The following is a 19,283-nucleotide window of genomic DNA, read 5'->3' on the forward strand; positions in this document are numbered from 1 at the left end:
ACAATACAAATTTAAAATAACTGAATACTAACTTGAATTCTATAACATTATATTTTGTCTCAGATTTTCATTTATTTTTTAAATACAAATAACATTTTTTATCCGTTTTAGACACTACATAACTGGTAATTTATAAATTTACCCCTTTTTTCTTCCTAATAACACATCCAATAATATTCCGTAAGCTAAAGATAAATAGGTAAAAGCTTGTAACACTAAATAGAAATTAATTTTCCAAGGAATTAGAAATAATTTTACACAAGCCAAAAATTGGTATTCATACTAACTGTAGTAGAAACTACCAAAACTCAACAAAATTGTCTAATAACTGACCCTATTTTCGGTCAACAATTGACACTAGCAGGACAAAATTTGTAGTGCAATACATGTACTTGCAACATATGATTTCTAAGCCTGGATCACTGACTTCCGACTCAAGCAATTTTATATATCAATGTTGCCATTAATTCCACAGATTCATACCACCATTTCCAAATTAATCTACTTGATGCTGAATACGTCGTGAACTTTGTTCTCTTTTTTGATTCCTTGATGCACGAAGATCCAACCGCATGAACCATTCATTTCATGTTTCTCTTTTTGTGGAGGTTACATGTCACAAAAATTCATTTACCTCAACAATTTCACAACGAATTCAAGTAGTAAAGTCAAACCTCTGCTCTTCGAATTCTCTTATTCTGTTTGTCTTGTGCGCGGTATTTTTCACGTCTTTCCTCTCTCCGGCGCTTCTTCGACAACTGCTCGTCTTTTGCTCTCTCTGCTTCTAGTTCTTTCCTTTTCTTCTCTTCCTTAAGCTTTCGCTTTTTCATCTGCAAGGAGCTCAGAAAATAGAGTATGTCAAAAGTCATGCAAAAGCGGTGCTTTAAAATGGAAAAAATAAAAATAAAAAGCGTCACATCATAACAATGTCACTTATTATGAATGGTATTGCTAAAGAACTCCAGAATACCGCAATGAAATTACAACTTAGTCAACTGGAAATCAGTTTCTCAACAACTCGGTAAAAATGATTATTAAGACCTATTAACCATTGATACCTTGATGCAAGAAAAGGAAAAGTGATAAACCGTCAAGACTCATAATTGAGTTTTAAAAATTACATATTAATCCAGTATTTCCAGAGGACGAGTAACCATTAATTAAGCTACAAAGCCATTGGCTAGTGCTGGCTTTCTTTGAATTTGAGTGTGAACTAAACAGCAAATCTACTGTGTTTGAAGTAGATTCATCCTTCATTTTAAAAAGACTTCAAATCCATTAAATGGAACAAAAATACTTTCAAGCAATGGAATATAGTCCCAAGCCAGTTGCACAGTCTGCTTGGAAATCTTGAATAGAAATTCAATCAACTGACATACTTACCTTGTCACTATTTATTAACTGGAGATGTTGAACAAGAGCGTGAACTTTGCGCTCTCGAGGTTCCATAACAACACCCCTTCCCCTTCTCTCTTCAAGTAAGGGCTTCTTTCGCTTGGGTATATCCTTGGGTTTTGATGCAAAGGGAAGACTTGCTTGAAGAGACTTGGGAATCACCAATGGATTGAACTTTCTAGGTTTTCTTTCAATTTTCTGGCAGAAGATGAGAATGAAAATAAGTCGACAAACTATAAACCATATGGGCAAAGAAACGTCTCAATGCACAGCAGGAAGGGAAAGCATTCATTAGTATCAAACTAGAACACATACCTTGTAAAGTGAATCTTTATTTACAGGAACAGGAAGATTGTGTTCTCTTCTCAATTCTGCAACGGTCCTCATTCCTTTCCAGGTCTTTTCACGAGGCTGCAATGCAGTTGTCAATGGATTATAAAACTGAGGAACTTCCACTTGAGTCCATGCACGCAGGAAAACAATGTCACTCATCAGGATTTTATCCTCAAAAGTGCACCTAGCAATTCCTTCTTTAGGTTGCCCACCCTTCTTTTTTGCTTGATTACCTATTTCTTCTTTTGCGGCCTGCCAGATGAATACATAACATAGGACAAAATAGACGGTAAGTCATACGTATCCAACTGCTGGAACTACCAAAAAAACCATCAGTATAATGTATGTCACCATCTTAACAAGACAATAAACGGACCTTCTTGACCTGCCCCCTGATCCCACTGACTGTTCGAATAGCTGCACCTTCAAACCGAGCTACTTCAAGATCTGAAGTAAACATATCCTTGATAAGTGCTGTCTTCTTGAATATCTTGCATGGATAACCAACCAATTTGATTTTCTTCACTATCCTTGCTGCATGATTAAACTCAAGCACAACTGCAGTGGCAGTAATCCTAAATGTTGCCTGATAAACAGAATACATCCTCTCAGAAACTTAGCAAAACAATAACATCGAAAAATAAAAAAGGAATAAATTACAAGTAAAGATCCCATGAATTGACAAGACCTAAGAAGGAATATTTAACAAAGGAATGTAGCACCAGACCTGATTGTTCGCTAAATTCTGAACAGCTACAACCCCAGTGTTGGGAGGAGCAAGAGGGCCCCAAAACATAGCAAGGCAATGCATGTGTTCCGGAGTGTACTTAAGCATACGATGCCTTCCATTGGTATCCTCAATGGCATAAACTGGGGTTGTCTGGTAACGCCTCCATCCAACAGATACAATGATTGGATCTCTAGTCTTCAAAACTTTCTTGTGCCACCTGTGCCGCTTTAACCTTGTCTGGAACCAAATAGAAACCAAATCTCAAAAGTTCAAATTTCAATCAACTTCTAAAAATGAACTCAACGCTGCTATTATTAAAACGTGTTTTAGAACCCAAAGTTTCATTTTATACACAAACAGCCCTTTACATTCCATTCCTTGCATAGAGGAGATCCACGTTACCATCCTAGTAAACAATTATAAATAGACACTATTCCAAACATAAATAGTACAAGAAACATTCATTTTGAAACACTACCGAGTTTTTTTATGGTGACAGTTGATTCGTCACTTGTCCTTGGATTTGCATTAAACAATCTGGACTAATAAAAATCCCAACCAATTTACTTTTAAAGAAAATATTAGTTTCATTGACCTTAAAATGTTAATAACACTTGTGAACTTAAACATTATTAGGAATTATACTTCAAAAAAATTCACTGACCTGCATATATCCAACGTTTTCCTCCCCTATACCAACCCCTCCAACCAATATTGGATGGTAGGGATCAAAGTATTCAACCATCTCGCAAGGAACATCATCAATCTCCAATCTTAGGTATGTCCCTGTTCGGAACCCTTCTATCTCCAACCGGGTATCTTCATCAAGATCATTGAGTTCAGCTATATTCCTTTGTTTCTGGAGCTCAATCTCCTCCTTCAACTGGCAGAAACCAACACTTATTAGCCAGCCATAATAGAATGTGGTAGTTGACACCTAATGTTAGCAATTTACCTTGTCAAAATAGCTACTTTCATTAGCTTGACCACGATGGAACTTGCGTTCAATTTCATTATCGGTGTCTTCTTCTGGTGACCCAGGGTCTTTGTCAAATGTAAATAACGGAATTAAGGTAACAAATTATAGAACTATATTGCACCCAACAATATGCTTTTAGTTCAATGAGTAAGCATCACACAGAAAAGTAGTACATCATACCAATGAGTCGGTGTGTTTACATTTCACATCATTATCATATCAATGGCTGAGACATTAGATCCATTACATTACCCAAAAGTGTAGGGCAAAGGGTCTTGATCAAGATTTCTATGTAGTCCACTCATCACTGATTTGGGTTAGACCCTTAATCATGTGAAAGACATCAAGTTTTGGCAGGGATGGCCGAGGCATTAGATACATAATATTACCCAGAAGTTTAGGGCAAAGGGCTTTGTTGAAGTTTTTTATGTAGTCCATTCATCACTGATTGTGGTTAGACCCTTAATCATGTGAAAGACATCAAGTTTTGGCAGGGATGGAAGTAGACCATTACCCAAAGTCCACCATTACGACAATTGCAAGGCAACATTATTAAAATATAGCATAAATTGGCAATTTATTTTCTAGTCCTGTGGATGCTTTTATTTCATGCCAGTGCATGTTGGAGGAAGGGTTTTTTACCTTTGAACAAGACAGAAGCTATGTGGAATTTAAAAACGTGATTCTACCAAACCCGGAAGTCAAACCTTAAAGCAATAAATGAACATTTTTTTCAGATGAAGTCGTAGGTTACTAGAAGTAACAGTTCATGTTGAATAAGTATATGGAGAGAAAAAAAGGATATTGAGAATCAAATTTTGCACGGAGAGCACGTTTCTTAAGCCTCCGCTCCTCAGCTTCCAAATCATCTCCCTTTAGTGTTGTTGCTGCAAGAGCATCATCTGTCTGATTATTCTCATGCTTTTCTCCTGTTTCCAAATCTTCAAAGTCACCATAGACATCTTCATTTTCCCCTTCAGTATTTGCTGTTTGTAATGCATTTCTGAGTGCAGCTTTTGCCAAATTTCCAGACACAAAGCGGTTGCGAATCTCCTCATCCCATCTCTGTTGCACAAATTGTGTACACTTGGAACAATCCTCAGTGTTGATCATTCCATCATCATCCAATCCATCTCTCATGCTTTGCTATAGATTTTAAAGACAAAAAAGCACAACACAATTTCTTAGTTCATGTATGCACCAAACATGAACATATTTTGTGAGCTAACAAAGTAACAAATTTAAATAAGGGTTTCTAAAAAATACCAACATGTACATTTCAAATGTGGTGTTTCTAATTATCATTAAAGGAAAGAAACATGATAATTACATAAGCAATTTGGTACAAGTCCTAACAAGGTAGTAATGGACTAACCTTTTTCACTTCTTCTATGGGCTTAAAAAAGTCATCATCACTTTCCTCATCTCCACTATTCTCATTCTCTGAGTTTGCTGTGGTTGAATTATTAATAGATTCCCCATACACAAGTTGCATCAAGCTAGGAGCTTTCCGTGAAAGAGTTCTTTCTGCCAAAGACTCTTTCCACTTGGAAACATTACCCATGCCATTTTCTAAGAGAAAATCAAGAGAAGTCAGAAAAGATATCAAGAATCTAGCTTCAGATACAAACATTGATTGATTTATCATGATCACCTAGACCTAGTACTGAAAATGGCATAACACATTGATACAGACAGACAAAAATGAAAAAGATATAAATCTTAACAATACTATGAGGAAAACTGCACCATTTGTGTCATCATTATCATTATCATTATCATCTTCCTCCTCTTCTTCTGAAGATTCTTCGGAAGACACAAGATCATCACTTGCAGCAGCATCCTCATCTCCTTCTGAATCCTATTAACAAAGTCAGTTTGAAATTGAGTGCGGCAGAAGAGCATTGTCAATGCAAACTGACATAAATATCAAATGAAACAAAAGGAGAAATAGTTTTACTCAAACAGAAGTCAGTAATTCAATGAGTTTTAATTTGGTCAACAGTTCAATATAGTATAAGCTTCACCTCATATACACAAGATACCTGGGATCAAATAAACGGAAAGGGAATGACCATAACACAATCTATATCATAGTTCCCTTATGTTAGGTATGAGTTGCTCGACTCAAAAAAACAAACAAAATTGCTTAAAGCTTACCATCACATCACTTTGATCAATATCATTTCCAAATATCGCTCTCCGCCTTCGTCTTCCATCATGAAACTCAATATGTTCTTGTATTTGGTCTCCTTTCAAACCATTACTATTTGGTGAATCTTCATTGTCGGAATCAGAGGCTTCACTCTCTTTCATGTTGTCCTCTTCATCCTGATCAGATGATTCTGAACCATCTGAAACCTTTGTGTTTATAACAGCTTCATTCTGTTCTACATCCTTGTTTTCACCATTTGCGTCAGTAAGAGCTGCTGATGACACTTTAGACTTTTCACCAAAAAAACTGATAGAGCTGTTCTCCAGTTTTTCATTGATAGAGTATTTGGTATTCTGCAGGGATTTCACTAAAAGCTCTCCTACATCTCTGTCCTTTCCTGTCAGAAGCATATGAGATAAAAGTTTAATAAAATATTGAACAAGGCAGAAATCAGAGAAGCAAAACAAAAACACTATTGAGGTATGCACAATAGACCTGAAAGTACAACAGGTAATTGTGTTAGAATGATGCAGGTAGAAAATGACTACCATAGATAACTGATGTCGTATGATTGCAATAAGACACGGTGATAAAAGTTACAAACCAGCTGAATACCTCAACTTTGTAACAGAGGAACCACCACCATATGATCATAATATGATTTCACAGACAATGATAAAATAATTGAAATATGAGAACGGATAAAATACAAGGAAAGGAAACTAACAAGAACCTTTGCTTGTCATAGCAGAGTTTTCACCATCAACTTTTGAGAATTGAACAAGGTGGTCGTTAATATTTATGTATACAGCATCTTTGTCATACAAAAGATCCCCAAGTCCAGACATAGGAGCATAGAATAATCTTTCCTTATCCCGCAGCCCTTTCTTTTTTGCAGCAGATGGGAGAGGACAAGGATCCGGTAAAGCAGTAATAGCAGTTAAACTATAATCACCCACTCCTGCTATGTGTACCTGATTTCCAAAATTCAAAACAATGGTTAGACTACCAATAGTTGAGGACACATAAACATAATACTTTAATGACAACATGATAACTGTATTTCTGTAATCAGATAGTCCAAGTTGATTAAACACTTCTAGCATACACCAAATTAAAACACTAAAACCAGTGAATAAATGAATTCCTTTTTATATAACATATACATTCAAATCTTTTGATGAGAAAGGAAATAGCTTTTTCCGTAATTAAGGGGGGAAATGGTTGCATTATAATGCATAAGTAGAAAATAAATAGTAAATTATAAGTTTGAAAAACATGTATAAAATAAATGAAGATGTTTTGAAATTAAATTTAACCAAAATTAGCACAAAATTTTAGATACACGAATATTAGGATTTAAGATGACAATTATATTTAATTTTTTCCCCTTCAACTAATTGGTTATCAATCAGTACTCTGAGATAAAACCAACGGATAAAGCATTGTTCAAGTCAAGGCAAATAACAGTGTGAACTTTGAGCTAACTATGAGATGAGGAATCATCTCAAGTATCAATTGAGGACCCTGTCCCTGGTGCATTCTACCAAAATTCTAAATGCTAATGAATTTAATTTCAAGAAAAGGAAATAATACAGTAGAACTGCTAAACACACCTTATTGCCCTTTTTCAAATTACAACCTCTAAGATAACCATAAAGGGTGACTTTTCTATCACATTTATCATTTACATGCACTTTTTCAGGAGGAGTGATGTCTTCAAAACGGTCAACTAAAACATAGGGGTGGGAAGTTCGCCAAGATAAAGGATGAAACTTCATGACTGAAATAAATCGAGCAAGATTGTGCACTTCCCGCTTAACATACCTGTTAAATTAAGAAGTATTAGTATTCAAAAGAAAAACTACTAACAAAGCTTAGCAGACACTATTAAGCATTAACTTGCACAAGTAAAAGAACGAACTGTATGGTAACAAAACAGGTTTCTTCTGACAACTTACTTTCCATGAATTAGGCCTGATAAGTAAAATAGTTTAGCACCATCGTATATCTCCGTCCAGAAACGGTGTTTAAGTCTTTGTTTTGTTTTCCTCAACTTTTTCACATCCTTGAATTTATCAAGATGGGTGAGAACCCCCATGACCTTTGGGAACCCATGAACTTGCAATATATTTAGGAACTCAAAGGTTTCCTACAAAAGAAGCAAATATCAAAAAAACAACATCCTTATTTTATAAAACCAATGCCAAGACAAATCCATCAAAATCCCACAATAGCAACACTACAAATGGACAACCCTATCATCATTCACAAGCAACTCACCATTTCAAAACCATAACTCCCATCTATGAGAAGTAGCGCTAGATCTGCAAACTTTGCCGCGTCTATCATGCCATTGATATCATTTGGGCATTCCACAAACTGAACCCGCCTTTGCTTTCCTGCAGGTGAAAGAAAAATCATGGTTAACCAAGCGCAGAGAACTAGTGAAACACACAAAAGTAAATTTACAGATAGAGGCAAAGTGTATAAAAATAATAACAAACCTGAGACAATAGTGAGTGGACCTCGAACATCGGGTAAATTATGTTTAGTGTAATGCTTAACCAGGGATTTAATCAACAGTGACTTCCCAACCTGGTATCAAACCAAACACACGAAACAGCAAAGGGCAACATTAACAACTAAGTGCACTGAGTCCAGTTAAATTATAGTGAAAGATAAGAGAATACTAAGCACCTGAGGAGGACCCTGCACGACGACGACGTATGGAGCGGGTTCGCCGTAGGAGCGGTCAATGATGGGAGCGTGAAGGCGGCGCTGCTCTTTCTCCACGGCACGTGATTGCAACCGTTTGGCTTTGTTGGAGGAAGAAAAAGCGAATGCTTTAGGGTTTTGGCTTTTCTGATCCTCTCCTCCGGCATCCTGATTCTGCTTCTTCTTACTCTTCTTCTTGTCGGATTTGGAACCGGATTGGCGATTTCTGTGAGGCCTGTTGGATTGATCGGCGTCGTTGACGGCCATTGAAAGAGGTGGCAGAACTCTGCCACCACTGTTTGGTGAGGTTTAGGGTTTATCGGCTTCGATTTCAGAACGATAATGGCGGCAACGGCATGTTTTGTACAATGCCCCGAAAACCTACCAGTTGTTTTTATATTTATTTAATTAATCTAAATACTTTGATTACCCTTTATGTTCACAAAATAAAAATACAAAATCATAATATTTGTCTACGATAACGAAATAAAATGTGGTAATGTGGGTAACAAAAAATATGTTAAATATCTGTACCATCTATAAAATGGATTCACTTGTTTTTTACACAATTTTTTTTTTATTCTTTAATAATTATATATTTTAAAAGTAGTAGTGATTCTGACGATGACAATTAATTATTTTATTTATAATAAATATCAAAATCTTAAGAACTTCATTTTTTTATATTTTATTTGTTGTCTTCTAATTTTATTTTTTTTATGAGCTTGCATATAGCGTTTAAGAATTCAAAATAAATATTTGTTTAATTATGATAATTAGGATGTGTTTTGATAATTGATCATGATTTTTTATATGCATGTGAAATAATATGTGGGAGGTAAAATTTGTGGGAAAATATTATTTTAGTTTATTCAAGCAAGGAAAGCTAGTTTATTTCTAATGATTGTATTGTTATAAAATTGATCAATTTGAGTTGTGTTAATATGATTTTAAATTTTTAATCTATTTGCTTGTGGAACTCGTTTGGTTGTGTTATGATCATCTAATCTGATATAACTAATGTTATTTTGACCTCGTAAAATTTTCACTAAAGATAAGCTAAATTGACCTAGATTTGGGTGACCTAACTCGGTTGAATAAAAGTCGTTCACTTATACGAATTGGGCGATACCACAAAATTGGCGAACACAATTTGAAAAACACAAGTCAAAGAAATATAAAGGTCGAGGGCGCCACTTATGAACTATCACAGGCTTTTAAGTCAGTGCCTCCTAGGAGGTTTAGTGTCAAGTGCCACCCACCGAGTGTTAAGCATTAGCGTTGGGTGCCATTTATTACCCCACTTAAAACTCAAATCCATGGTTTTTTTAGACTCTTGGTATCGGGCGCCACATACCTAGTGTTAGGTGCCACCGTATTTTCTTGTTCTGAGTCATTTTAGGGAGATTGAGAAGTTAACTGTTGGATAAGGCTACAATTTTGACGGTTGGTCCTCGACACATGATTATTCACTTTGGTAGTTGGCATCTTTGATTAAAGGCTTGTGGTTAGATAAATGTTTTTTACATATTTGATATACTTATTGGAAGTAGTGTATTTGAATATTATGCTAATGCAATAGAAAATAAATGACTAATTATTAGTATTTAAATTAAAATAAATAATAGGTGATTGAAGTTATGTGATGAGAAAACTATGAGTGATATGTTGTTATGTGGCTACTTTATTGTGAGTGTGTTTACCAATATGGTAATGTTTACTTTGAAATACTATGAATATGAATGAAATGATGAGGTAATTATTCTCAATATGGGAATATTACAGTGTTTTGGTTTTGAGTGGGATGTATTGATTATAAGGACTTAGATGAAATCATGTGATCTACTAGCCATTGGATTCATATTGATGAATATGGCTAGCTGTGAGAGTCAATAGAGATTTATATATAGAGTGAGTCAATTGGAGTTGAACTCATGAGATATAGAATTTACCTTGTCAAGCTTTTGTGGATCGGGCAAGGTTTGAACATGTTATAACTATAACTTATGAGATGTAGGAGTGATTAATCAATGGTAGGTGCAAGATCTCATGGTGCTAGTAAATACAACAGTCATGCGGATGTTATGTTCATGGTTATTGGTACATGAATGGGCTATTAAAGCTGAGCATTTATGGTTGGATGCAAATTGTATGATTTGTTGAAAGCTATGTAGTTATTTTTTAAACTCTTAGCATATTGTCTTTTTATTTAAAACTCACAAATTTTAGATTACACTAACTTATCATATTGTTTATTGTGTTGTGGTTTATCCACATGTAATGATCATATGTGACACGAAAGTGCAAGGGAGAGAGTGACGAAGCAATAGAACTCTTGAAAAAAAGCAATAGAACTCTTGAACTGTTGATGGTCTTCCTAAAGAAAGTGGTGATTATTTAGGTATATAATTTTTGTATTGTATACATCCTTTTAGCAAATTAAATATTATTCATCTTTCAAAATTATAGATTATGTTTTTCTCATGTGGAAAAATTGTAAATATATTTTACGGAGGAATTTGTAAACATATTCTATATATCTATTTTTGGAATAATGACAATATTATGCAAAATCAATTTGATTTGGTGGATATTGTCAAATTTAAGGACACTTCCCCAAATTAAGTTCTAAAGAATTTTTAAATTTATTACATGTAACTTTAAGAATTTTAGATAATTGTTTTTCATTTTATTTAATTATTGGATTCCTATGAAATTTCTCATGTTTAGTTGACGTAAATGTTTTTTTTTTCATCTCCATCACAAATCTTTCCCTTGAAAAAAAAATTATACACTATTTATCATAATTTTTCTAATATAAATTTATCACCGCCCAGTGGAACACACAATAAACATATGTATTTTCTTTCATGCAATTGTAAAATTTTTCAATCACCCCAATTTAAATTTGAAAACCAAGACTCAACATTTAGACAGAATTAACAACTTCTAAATGATTAACCTCTCTTACCTTAAATTATATTCCTAATACTTCTATTTTCTTACACAAATTCAAAGTCTAAAATAACTCCATGTACACAAAAAAAAGTTCGGTCAACAATTAGAGCATGATTTCTAACCGATAGATATTTGTCTAGATCGTAAAAAAAAAAGTATGCAAGAGGAAGACAAAATAAAAAATGAACTTATTCAAAAGAAAAAATTGATTGGATCTTCAATTTTACTGTGGTACAATTTGATTTTGGAAAAGATAAACAATTGAAAAATAGGAAAAGAGGAGGTAAAAAAGGCAGGGAAAAAGACCTAAAAAAAAAGAAAATCAAATTGGAGAGAAAAATTCCACATATTTTTCAGATTTAAAAAAAACTCTTCTAAAATTAATATAAATGATATAATAATATATAATTATAATTTGAAAATATTTATAAAAATAAAATAAGAACTGATAACCAACTTCCACCTTTGCACTCCACAAGTTTTCTTAAAATAATTGATTTTTTTTTTTTAACTATTGCAAGTTTCGGTGAAAAACTTTGAAAAATGTTCCTTATCACACAAGTCCTTTTTAGTAAACATATATTAAGGAAAACATAATTATTTTAAAAGCTTTTTTCTAAGTTTAAAATCCAGAACTATATTATATTGATTGAACCGCGCCTTTAAAACATTTTTCAATGATTAAAAGAAAATATTTCTTTAAGATGTTAAATAAATATGTAACCTATTCGGCCAGAGGAATGCGCTTGCGGTCGAAAGGGTACTGACAGAAAAGAAAAAAACAAAAATACACAACACAAAGCCATTACGAAAAACTGCGAATTAAAGAAACACAAAGCGTAGCGATGTGGGTTTTCACTTGGAACTTAGAATGTTCTTTTGGCGGTAATAGATGACGACAACCACCATGGACGAGTGATAGTTTCAGCAATTCTCCTCCGTAAGAAAAGAGCAGTAGCTGAAACAAACAACGAAAGCTGTGATAAGCATGGACAAGCACCAAGAAGATGAGCGTAACACAGCTGCTACGCTTGACTCCAGGTTGAATCAGACCCTAAAAAATGTTCAAGGGTAACCCTCAATTCCTCTCTTTTTATTTTTTCTCAAATGGAGGGTGTTACTATTGGTTCATCGTGGTTTTATTATCCCTTTTGTATTCTCTAGTTGATTTCATAACTAAGCTTATTTCTGAAGTTTTCATTTTCTTCCTCTTCAGTGGATTGGTTAATTGAACGGTATTATTATTTCCCCCTTCTGAATTTTGTACTCAGTTAATCAGTTTCACCGACAACTTGAAGCTCTAAGCTTAGTGTATTATTAGCTTAGGCTGCATTTAGAAAATGACAATTTTGTTCGGATTATTTTGTTTATAAGAAGAAAAATAAGAAGATAATGTGAGTTGAACTTCTCCGGTAAACTGAAACCAATTTATGCATCTCAGCTTTTGGAGAAGTCAAATGAGAGAACTGAATTGCTTTTTTAGCTTAGGGAATAAACTCAGTTCATTTTACCTCCATAAAACATCACTTTAAAGAACATAAACTACTAAATAACTAGTTACATATGCACACATAATCGATAGATCAATTGAAATAGAACTTGATTAATAACATTTGTCGTAAAACTATATCATGCTAATAATTCATTCACAACAAAAGAAAGGTGGAATAATAATTCAAAACCCTGGAACACTTCTATACTCTTGTATACCAGACCACCTTATACCTGCAGTGTTATGTGCTCCTGTCCTGTGTATATCATAGCTATAAAACAAACAACCGAATAGGGTAAGCTAGGAAATCTTTATATCTACACAAGAGCATATATACAAAGAAACACAAAATTTGACATGACAAAAGAAATCAATCGCAACCATGTCTACTCCAAGACTCAAAATCATATCAATGGTCAGAAAATACCTAGTCATCAAATTTCCAATATGAAAATCCGTTGGTTATCTGGCCATAATTCAAACCATATGATAACTAATTTCACACATAATACTTGACCATCAAGTTAGACGTATGGAAATGAATTGATCTTCTAACCACAATTCCGTATGGTAATTAATTTTACACACTATACTTGATTATCAAATTGACTATTCGAAAATCAACTGATTTTATGGCCTCCACAAGTCCCTTATAGTAACTAATCTATGGTAGGTTACCTACTCGCACACTTATTTCCAAATAGGTAGCAAAAACCTTTATTGGCCTTTCCCGTCACTTGATATCTTCATCTATATGATTCAGATTATTAATAAATTCTGCATGTCCATCCTCTCAACATTTACACTGTACTTGTGTCATGTCATATTTTCTCCAAGGTAACCACAACTTGTTAACTTGTAATTCACAAACTCTTTAAGTGACCTTTGTAGAGTTTAACACAATATCTATAGTTATATTAATCATATCAAGTTGTTTCTTATCTTGTTTGAAAGCTAATATAATTATCTACAGCTTGTATGTCAGTAATTTTTCCACCAAAACAACAACCAAACACTATAGTTTACATAAAATAACAAAATTCATCTAGTTTTGGTTTTCCATTTAATATAGTTTCATAGCCCAAAATCTAGACAAGTCTTTGCTTGTTTTAATTTAAATTTAAATGTCAAAATAGAGTCAGCTTCCCTTACTTAAATCTTCCTTGTGGTTTAAGGAACTAAAGGTTGAAGAGAAGGGGCCAAAAACAGTGGAGGAAATGATGGGATATAAAGATTAAACTGTTTTCATGAGTTTGTACATTGTTTCTGTAAGTTATCGTGAAAAGCTCATTTAAATAAGCTGAAAATTGCTTACAAACATGTTTTAAGCTATAGTAAACAATTGCACAATTGTTTATGTCTGTAATATAATAAATAAACTGTAGATAAGTTTTTCTAAATGTATCTTTATGATTGATGATTGATATTGATAGTAGCAATTTAATCGATGGCTTATAAGGCTGAAATCAACTTACAGACTCATTATGAACTCTAGTAAACAATAACATAAATTCAAAATGAACTGTAAACAAGTTCTTCGAACAGTACCCTTATGATTGACAGTGGCAACTTCTATGGTCCTTCTTTATAAAGGTTACTCAAGGGGCGCAGCATTCCTGGTAAAATATTATTGAGCCGTAGGTCAGACCCTCCGGATAACTCAAACTCAAAGATATCAAATAACCCAAACTCAAAGACATCCTCACCAAGTTACAAGAGGAGCTTTTCTCACAATGATGCTGGTCTAAGTGATCACACATATGGGCCAATAGAGGTGACAGTGTTATTCCTAACTATATCATTTTATACTGTCTCTATGAGACTGATATGATCAGCTCATCAAGTGGAATTTCTACTCTGATGCAGGAGGAATTTCCGAGTACAGACAAACCAATTAGTATTGCCAATGCCAGTAAGCTAAAAGTGTCGACTTCCTTTGGAGGCAACCTGCCTGAAGAAATCCCCAAGTCTATTGTGGGTGCAAGATCTACGGACTCTGCAAGAGTTATGAAGTTCACTAAGGTTCTTTCCGAGACAGTGGTTATATTAGGTATTTTAACTTTCCATGTTTGTATTTTCTTTTGTGCATCATTCGTTGACTTTTTCCTTATATCTCGTACTTGGTTGCAACCAGTACGGGGATCCTAAGCGGTGAGCTCTTATGAACATACCCATAACGGGGTTGCCTTTTCCCTATGGATAATTTTAGCAGTAAGGATAAAAGATAAATTGCAACAGAAACTGAATTATTGAACCATGCCCTTAACATCATATGTGAATTTTTGTCTTATCTTTTCTTAAGCCTTTTGAAAACCTACTGTTGTCTACCCCAATAAAATATCTCCTCCTTGAAATCTATATTTTAGACAAGTTGCGTGAATTAGCATGGAGTGGTGTTCCAGACAATATGCGTCCTAAAGTGTGGAGACTTTTGTTGGTAAGCTCTATGTCCTTCAGCTATTTTTCTTTCTCTCATTCATGCCTTTGATGGTGGTTCCTAGTCATACAAATTGTAAAGATAATGAGTTTTGTTTTGTGTACAAGTTTTCAGGTCTGTGTGGATTCTTATTTTATCTAGGGGATGTCTTTGATTAAACTTTTGTTTGACAGAGGATTAGCCATGAAATTATTCTATTGCAATTGATCTAGGTGCTGCTTACAGAATGTTTTGAAACGCTAATATACAGTAGATTTTGGAAAAGAAAGTTGAATTGATTTATACTATAGAGATTAGTTTGAGTGAGGGCTCAACATTATTTACCCCCGTCACACTTTTTTTTTATGTATACCAATTTTCCTTCCTGGAAATTTAAAGATATACTGACAACAGGGATATGCACCACCTAATTCAGATAGAAGGGAGGGAGTTCTAAGAAGGAAGCGCCTTGAGTATCTTGACTGTATATCTCAGTATTACGATATTCCAGATACAGAACGTTCAGATGATGAGGTCAACATGCTTCGTCAGGTATTCTCAAGTTTCATATGTTCCTATATTGATTATTTGTGAAAATAATGTATTTCTTTCTGATTGTTGTCATTTTATATTTGTTAGATTGGTGTTGATTGTCCAAGAACTGTGCCTGATGTTCCATTCTTCCAGCAATCGCAAGTTCAGAAATCATTGGAACGTATTCTTTATGCTTGGTTAGATATTGTTGTTACTCATTTGTTGGCCAGATATTATTTGTAGTCTACTGCTGTATGTTATGGATTTTTTTGTTAAGTTGAAAATTCCTTAGTATTGGGTATGTACCAATGTGAACCCAACAAATACTGGTGTACTGGATCTGTTTCCATTATGGATGTAACAACCATTTGAGTAGATACCAGTTCTAGACTGTGGGACTTTTGCTTTCTTTTATGGTACTGTACTCAACTAGTCTTGAAAAATATAAGCGTTAAAGTGTTATTGGTCTAGGCAATGTGTTTCCAAGTTGCTACATCTTGTTAAGTAAACTGGTAACTGTTTTATGGACTAGATTATACTCAGGAGAGGCCTTGGGAGGGGAATGATCACACATTCGTTCTAGAAACGGTTTCATTGTTAGATATCAGCAAATGGTTAGTTACCTTCTGATGCATATGTGCTACAGATTCACAAGATGTTTAAAAGGTTGATTTAGTCTTGTGTATATTTGCTTTCTTAGCAGCTTTTTTGAGCAATGACCTGCGGAAAAATAATGCCAGAACCAAAGTAGATCTTGTGGTCTAGGCATCTAGTTTTCCCATGACTGTCTCAGAGTGATTCAAAGATTGAAAAACTAATTATGAATAAAGTGGGAGAAAATATAGGATTGTATTGAGAGGGAAGAGATCAAAGAGAAAAATTAGGGAGAATTGAAAACTGAAAATGATTTCTGATGTTGTTAAATCTCATTGGTCATACAAAGGTGATTAGTCTTTATATGAAACAAAATCCTAGTGCTGATCGTCAACAACCCAGTATAACCAACTGACAGAGGTGTTACAAACAGAATGACGGCTGAATGAAAATTAGCGTGGTTTAGAAGCCACTGTATATGCTCTAACAATTATGCCAGCATGAATTGTTCTGGATTCAGTCTTTACCCATAATAGATATTCTGAAGCTCTTCAGCCTTTGTTATTGACTTACAAATGCATACCAGATCTATTCTTTTATCTTATTTCACTGACATAATTTCCCAATCTTTTACCAGGGCTATTCGCCATCCAGCAAGTGGATATGTTCAGGGGATAAATGATCTTGTTACACCGTTCTTGGTTGTTTTCTTATCAGAGTATTTTGAAGGGGATATAGATAATTGGTCAATGTCTGATTTATCACCAGATACAATCTCTAATGTAGAGGCAGACTGCTACTGCTGCTTGTCAAAGTTGCTTGATGGTATGCAAGATCATTACACATTCGCTCAACCTGGAATTCAGAGGCTTGTTTTTAAGTTGAAGGAATTGGTCAGGAGGATTGATGGTAACCTTTTTCTAAGGCCTTTTGTCTTCCTTCAAGCATTGTTGTAATTATGAAACTTAATGGCCTTACAACTTTTTATTGATTTGGTACACTTATATTCTTAAGTGTCATTGATTCGAAATTTTTAACATTACTTGTGTGTTGAATTTTCATGTTTCACACGAATCTTCTCCTTCCTTTATTTATGAAGATATATTTGGTTTGTTGTAATGTTGTTTGTGTCATTTACTTGGTACTATATAGCAGCAAGACTTCGCTCTTTTTAATAAGATATTAATAATTTGTTTGAACTTTTTAGAGTAAAAATACTCACATATTTTGCATCATCGAACATTAGGACAAACAGAAGAATATGAACAATTAGGACGAAGAGAATGAATCACTGAACCTGATAACATGGAACATTACCATTCTACCCTCAACCCTGGAAATAGGTGTAAAAGTTGTAAAGCACCTGTAATTTGCACCTAAAATTCTCCCTGCTGGAATTCTTTAACCTAAGACTTGTTATGAGTATATGTTCTGGTGGCTAGGTGGTTGTTTGTAATTAATTATGATTGTGGTTAAAATTCTGTGTGTTTTTGTTTGGAACTCTTATCCTACACAGAAGAGTAGAATCAGTTTTGGTGTCACAAGGGCTTGGAAAGTTCGACTAGACATTTCCCATTTACTGAAGAAAAGGAATTTCATATTTTTTGCTATATTATTATTATTGTATGTATTCAAATGTAATCTGATGTGCCTTAGTGAAACTTTTGAGCTGCACCAGAGCCTGTTTCGCGGCACTTGGAGGATCAGGGACTTGAATTTCTTCAGTTTGCTTTCCGCTGGTTCAACTGTCTTCTCATCCGTGAGGTTTGCTTTGATATTTTGTTTTCTTATAAGTGGGATAGATTTGTAAAAACATAATGTAATTGATAACATGACAGAATGGAAACATTGTATGGGATAAAATTTTAAGATGATTTTATGCTTTTACTAACGATGTCTTATTATATAATTAGATACCATTCCATCTCATTACGCGCCTTTGGGATACATATTTAGCTGAAGGAGATGACTTACCAGACTTCCTAATATATATATTTGCCAGCTTCCTTCTAACGGTGAGCAAGGTTTCCTTAGCCATTCTATCTGAATCTTCTGAATCAGATTTCATCTTGCAACTGTTCTGATAATAGTCTCTCTGCTGGTCAATTTGTTGGTGTATATTTCTTCAGCTCTTCTGGCACGTAGGATAAAAGCTAGGCGTGATTTACATTTTCTTTACCCTTACGTTTCTCTTTTGCTTTTGCCCCACTTTCTACCGCTTAAGATAAATGCCTTTTGTATATTCCTTCCGTGTATTAAAATTGCTTAGATTATTTCCAACGGGGATCAAAATTGCTTTCTAAATGATGCAAACATTCCTATATATACTTGTACTCCCTGTTTGTCTATTGCCACTGTTACACGCATAATCTTTTATGCATTTCTTTGTTTCATGATGAATTTATGTAGTTGCTTAGATTATTTGCATTCTTCTTGCTTTTGGTAATAATTACTTTAGTAGGAAGTGATTTTTCTTTTTCTTTTTTTCCCTTTAGTGGTCAGACAAGCTCCAGAAATTTGATTTCCAAGAATTGGTAATGTTCCTTCAGAACCTCCCAACAGAGAATTGGACTCATCAGGAGCTTGAGATGGTGCTTTCACAAGCATTCATGTGGCACACCATGTTCAACAACTCTCCCAGCCATTTAATTAGCTGAGCCGGCATTTGCTGTTTTCTGGGTTTAGTTCTTCAAATTTACCTTCTCTTTTTCTTGATTTTCAGATTACTTCAGCTCTTGCTCACTATGTGGTGCTTTTTTGTTATTAAACTATTCTTGTAAACCACTTCTATTTGTATGTGACCTTGTAATATTTTGTAAAGGAGAGACAAAAACAAATGATAGACAAAGTGAGTCTACTTCTGTTGTATCAACGATATATACTCCAGAACAACAATCGATACCCAGTTTGTGTATGCAACATTTTAATGGAGACTTTATACAAGCATTATGTATATGGAAATGGCTGTTAACTCCATGT

General features: G+C 34.3%; 2 protein-coding genes across 3 annotated transcripts; one reads left to right on the forward strand and one right to left on the reverse strand.

Annotated features, from left to right (window-relative positions):
- Positions 1-202: 202 nt before the first annotated feature.
- Positions 203-8,692, reverse strand: LOC114169176 (ribosome biogenesis protein BMS1 homolog). The gene is made up of 17 exons (XM_028054215.1): positions 8,293-8,692; positions 8,100-8,190; positions 7,876-7,994; positions 7,554-7,744; positions 7,209-7,419; positions 6,326-6,566; positions 5,598-5,989; positions 5,187-5,298; positions 4,813-5,009; positions 4,243-4,583; positions 3,414-3,513; positions 3,123-3,341; positions 2,456-2,695; positions 2,105-2,314; positions 1,711-1,980; positions 1,384-1,593; positions 203-830 (listed from the first exon to the last, which is right to left on the reverse strand). The coding sequence occupies exons 1-17, from the start codon at positions 8,575-8,577 to the stop codon at positions 669-671; spliced, it is 3,591 nt and encodes a 1,196-aa protein (XP_027910016.1). The 5' UTR covers positions 8,578-8,692; the 3' UTR covers positions 203-668.
- Positions 8,693-12,002: 3,310 nt separating this feature from the next.
- Positions 12,003-19,265, forward strand: LOC114169282 (TBC1 domain family member 22B-like). Of its 2 annotated transcripts, none has more exons than XR_003600880.1 (10): positions 12,003-12,339; positions 14,354-14,534; positions 14,627-14,810; positions 15,127-15,197; positions 15,591-15,728; positions 15,816-15,907; positions 16,942-17,213; positions 17,961-18,068; positions 18,218-18,319; positions 18,800-19,265. XR_003600880.1 is itself a non-coding variant. In XM_028054358.1 (10 exons), exons 1-10 carry the CDS (start codon positions 12,257-12,259, stop codon positions 18,959-18,961), a joined length of 1,371 nt encoding a protein of 456 aa, XP_027910159.1. In that variant the 5' UTR covers positions 12,003-12,256; the 3' UTR covers positions 18,962-19,265. The 2 variants fall into 2 exon arrangements, 1 of the variants encoding a protein (XP_027910159.1); XM_028054358.1 differs by having other exon boundaries at positions 17,983-18,068.
- Positions 19,266-19,283: the final 18 nt, after the last annotated feature.

Source organism: Vigna unguiculata, chromosome 11 (genome assembly GCF_004118075.2).
Source record: "Vigna unguiculata cultivar IT97K-499-35 chromosome 11, ASM411807v1, whole genome shotgun sequence".
In the NCBI taxonomy this organism is placed as follows: Eukaryota; Viridiplantae; Streptophyta; class Magnoliopsida; order Fabales; family Fabaceae; genus Vigna; species Vigna unguiculata.

What these genes read in the sequence shown, in the direction of transcription:
- LOC114169176 (XM_028054215.1), bottom strand. Translation starts at nt 8,577, where the DNA reads ATGGCCGTCAACGACGCCGATCAATCCAACAGGCCTCACAGAAATCGC. An exon ending in TCCACTCACTATTGTCTCAG is followed by an intron (nt 7,995 to 8,099) that starts GTTTGTTATTAT and finishes TTTCACCTGCAG; the next exon opens with GAAAGCAAAGGCGGGTTCAG. An exon ending in CTCTGCTATGACAAGCAAAG is followed by an intron (nt 5,990 to 6,325) that starts GTTCTTGTTAGT and finishes TGCTTCTGACAG; the next exon opens with GAAAGGACAGAGATGTAGGA.
- LOC114169282 (XM_028054358.1), top strand. Translation starts at nt 12,257, where the DNA reads ATGGACAAGCACCAAGAAGATGAGCGTAACACAGCTGCTACGCTTGAC. An exon ending in ACACATATGGGCCAATAGAG is followed by an intron (nt 14,535 to 14,626) that starts GTGACAGTGTTA and finishes ACTCTGATGCAG; the next exon opens with GAGGAATTTCCGAGTACAGA. An exon ending in AGGTCAACATGCTTCGTCAG is followed by an intron (nt 15,729 to 15,815) that starts GTATTCTCAAGT and finishes TATATTTGTTAG; the next exon opens with ATTGGTGTTGATTGTCCAAG.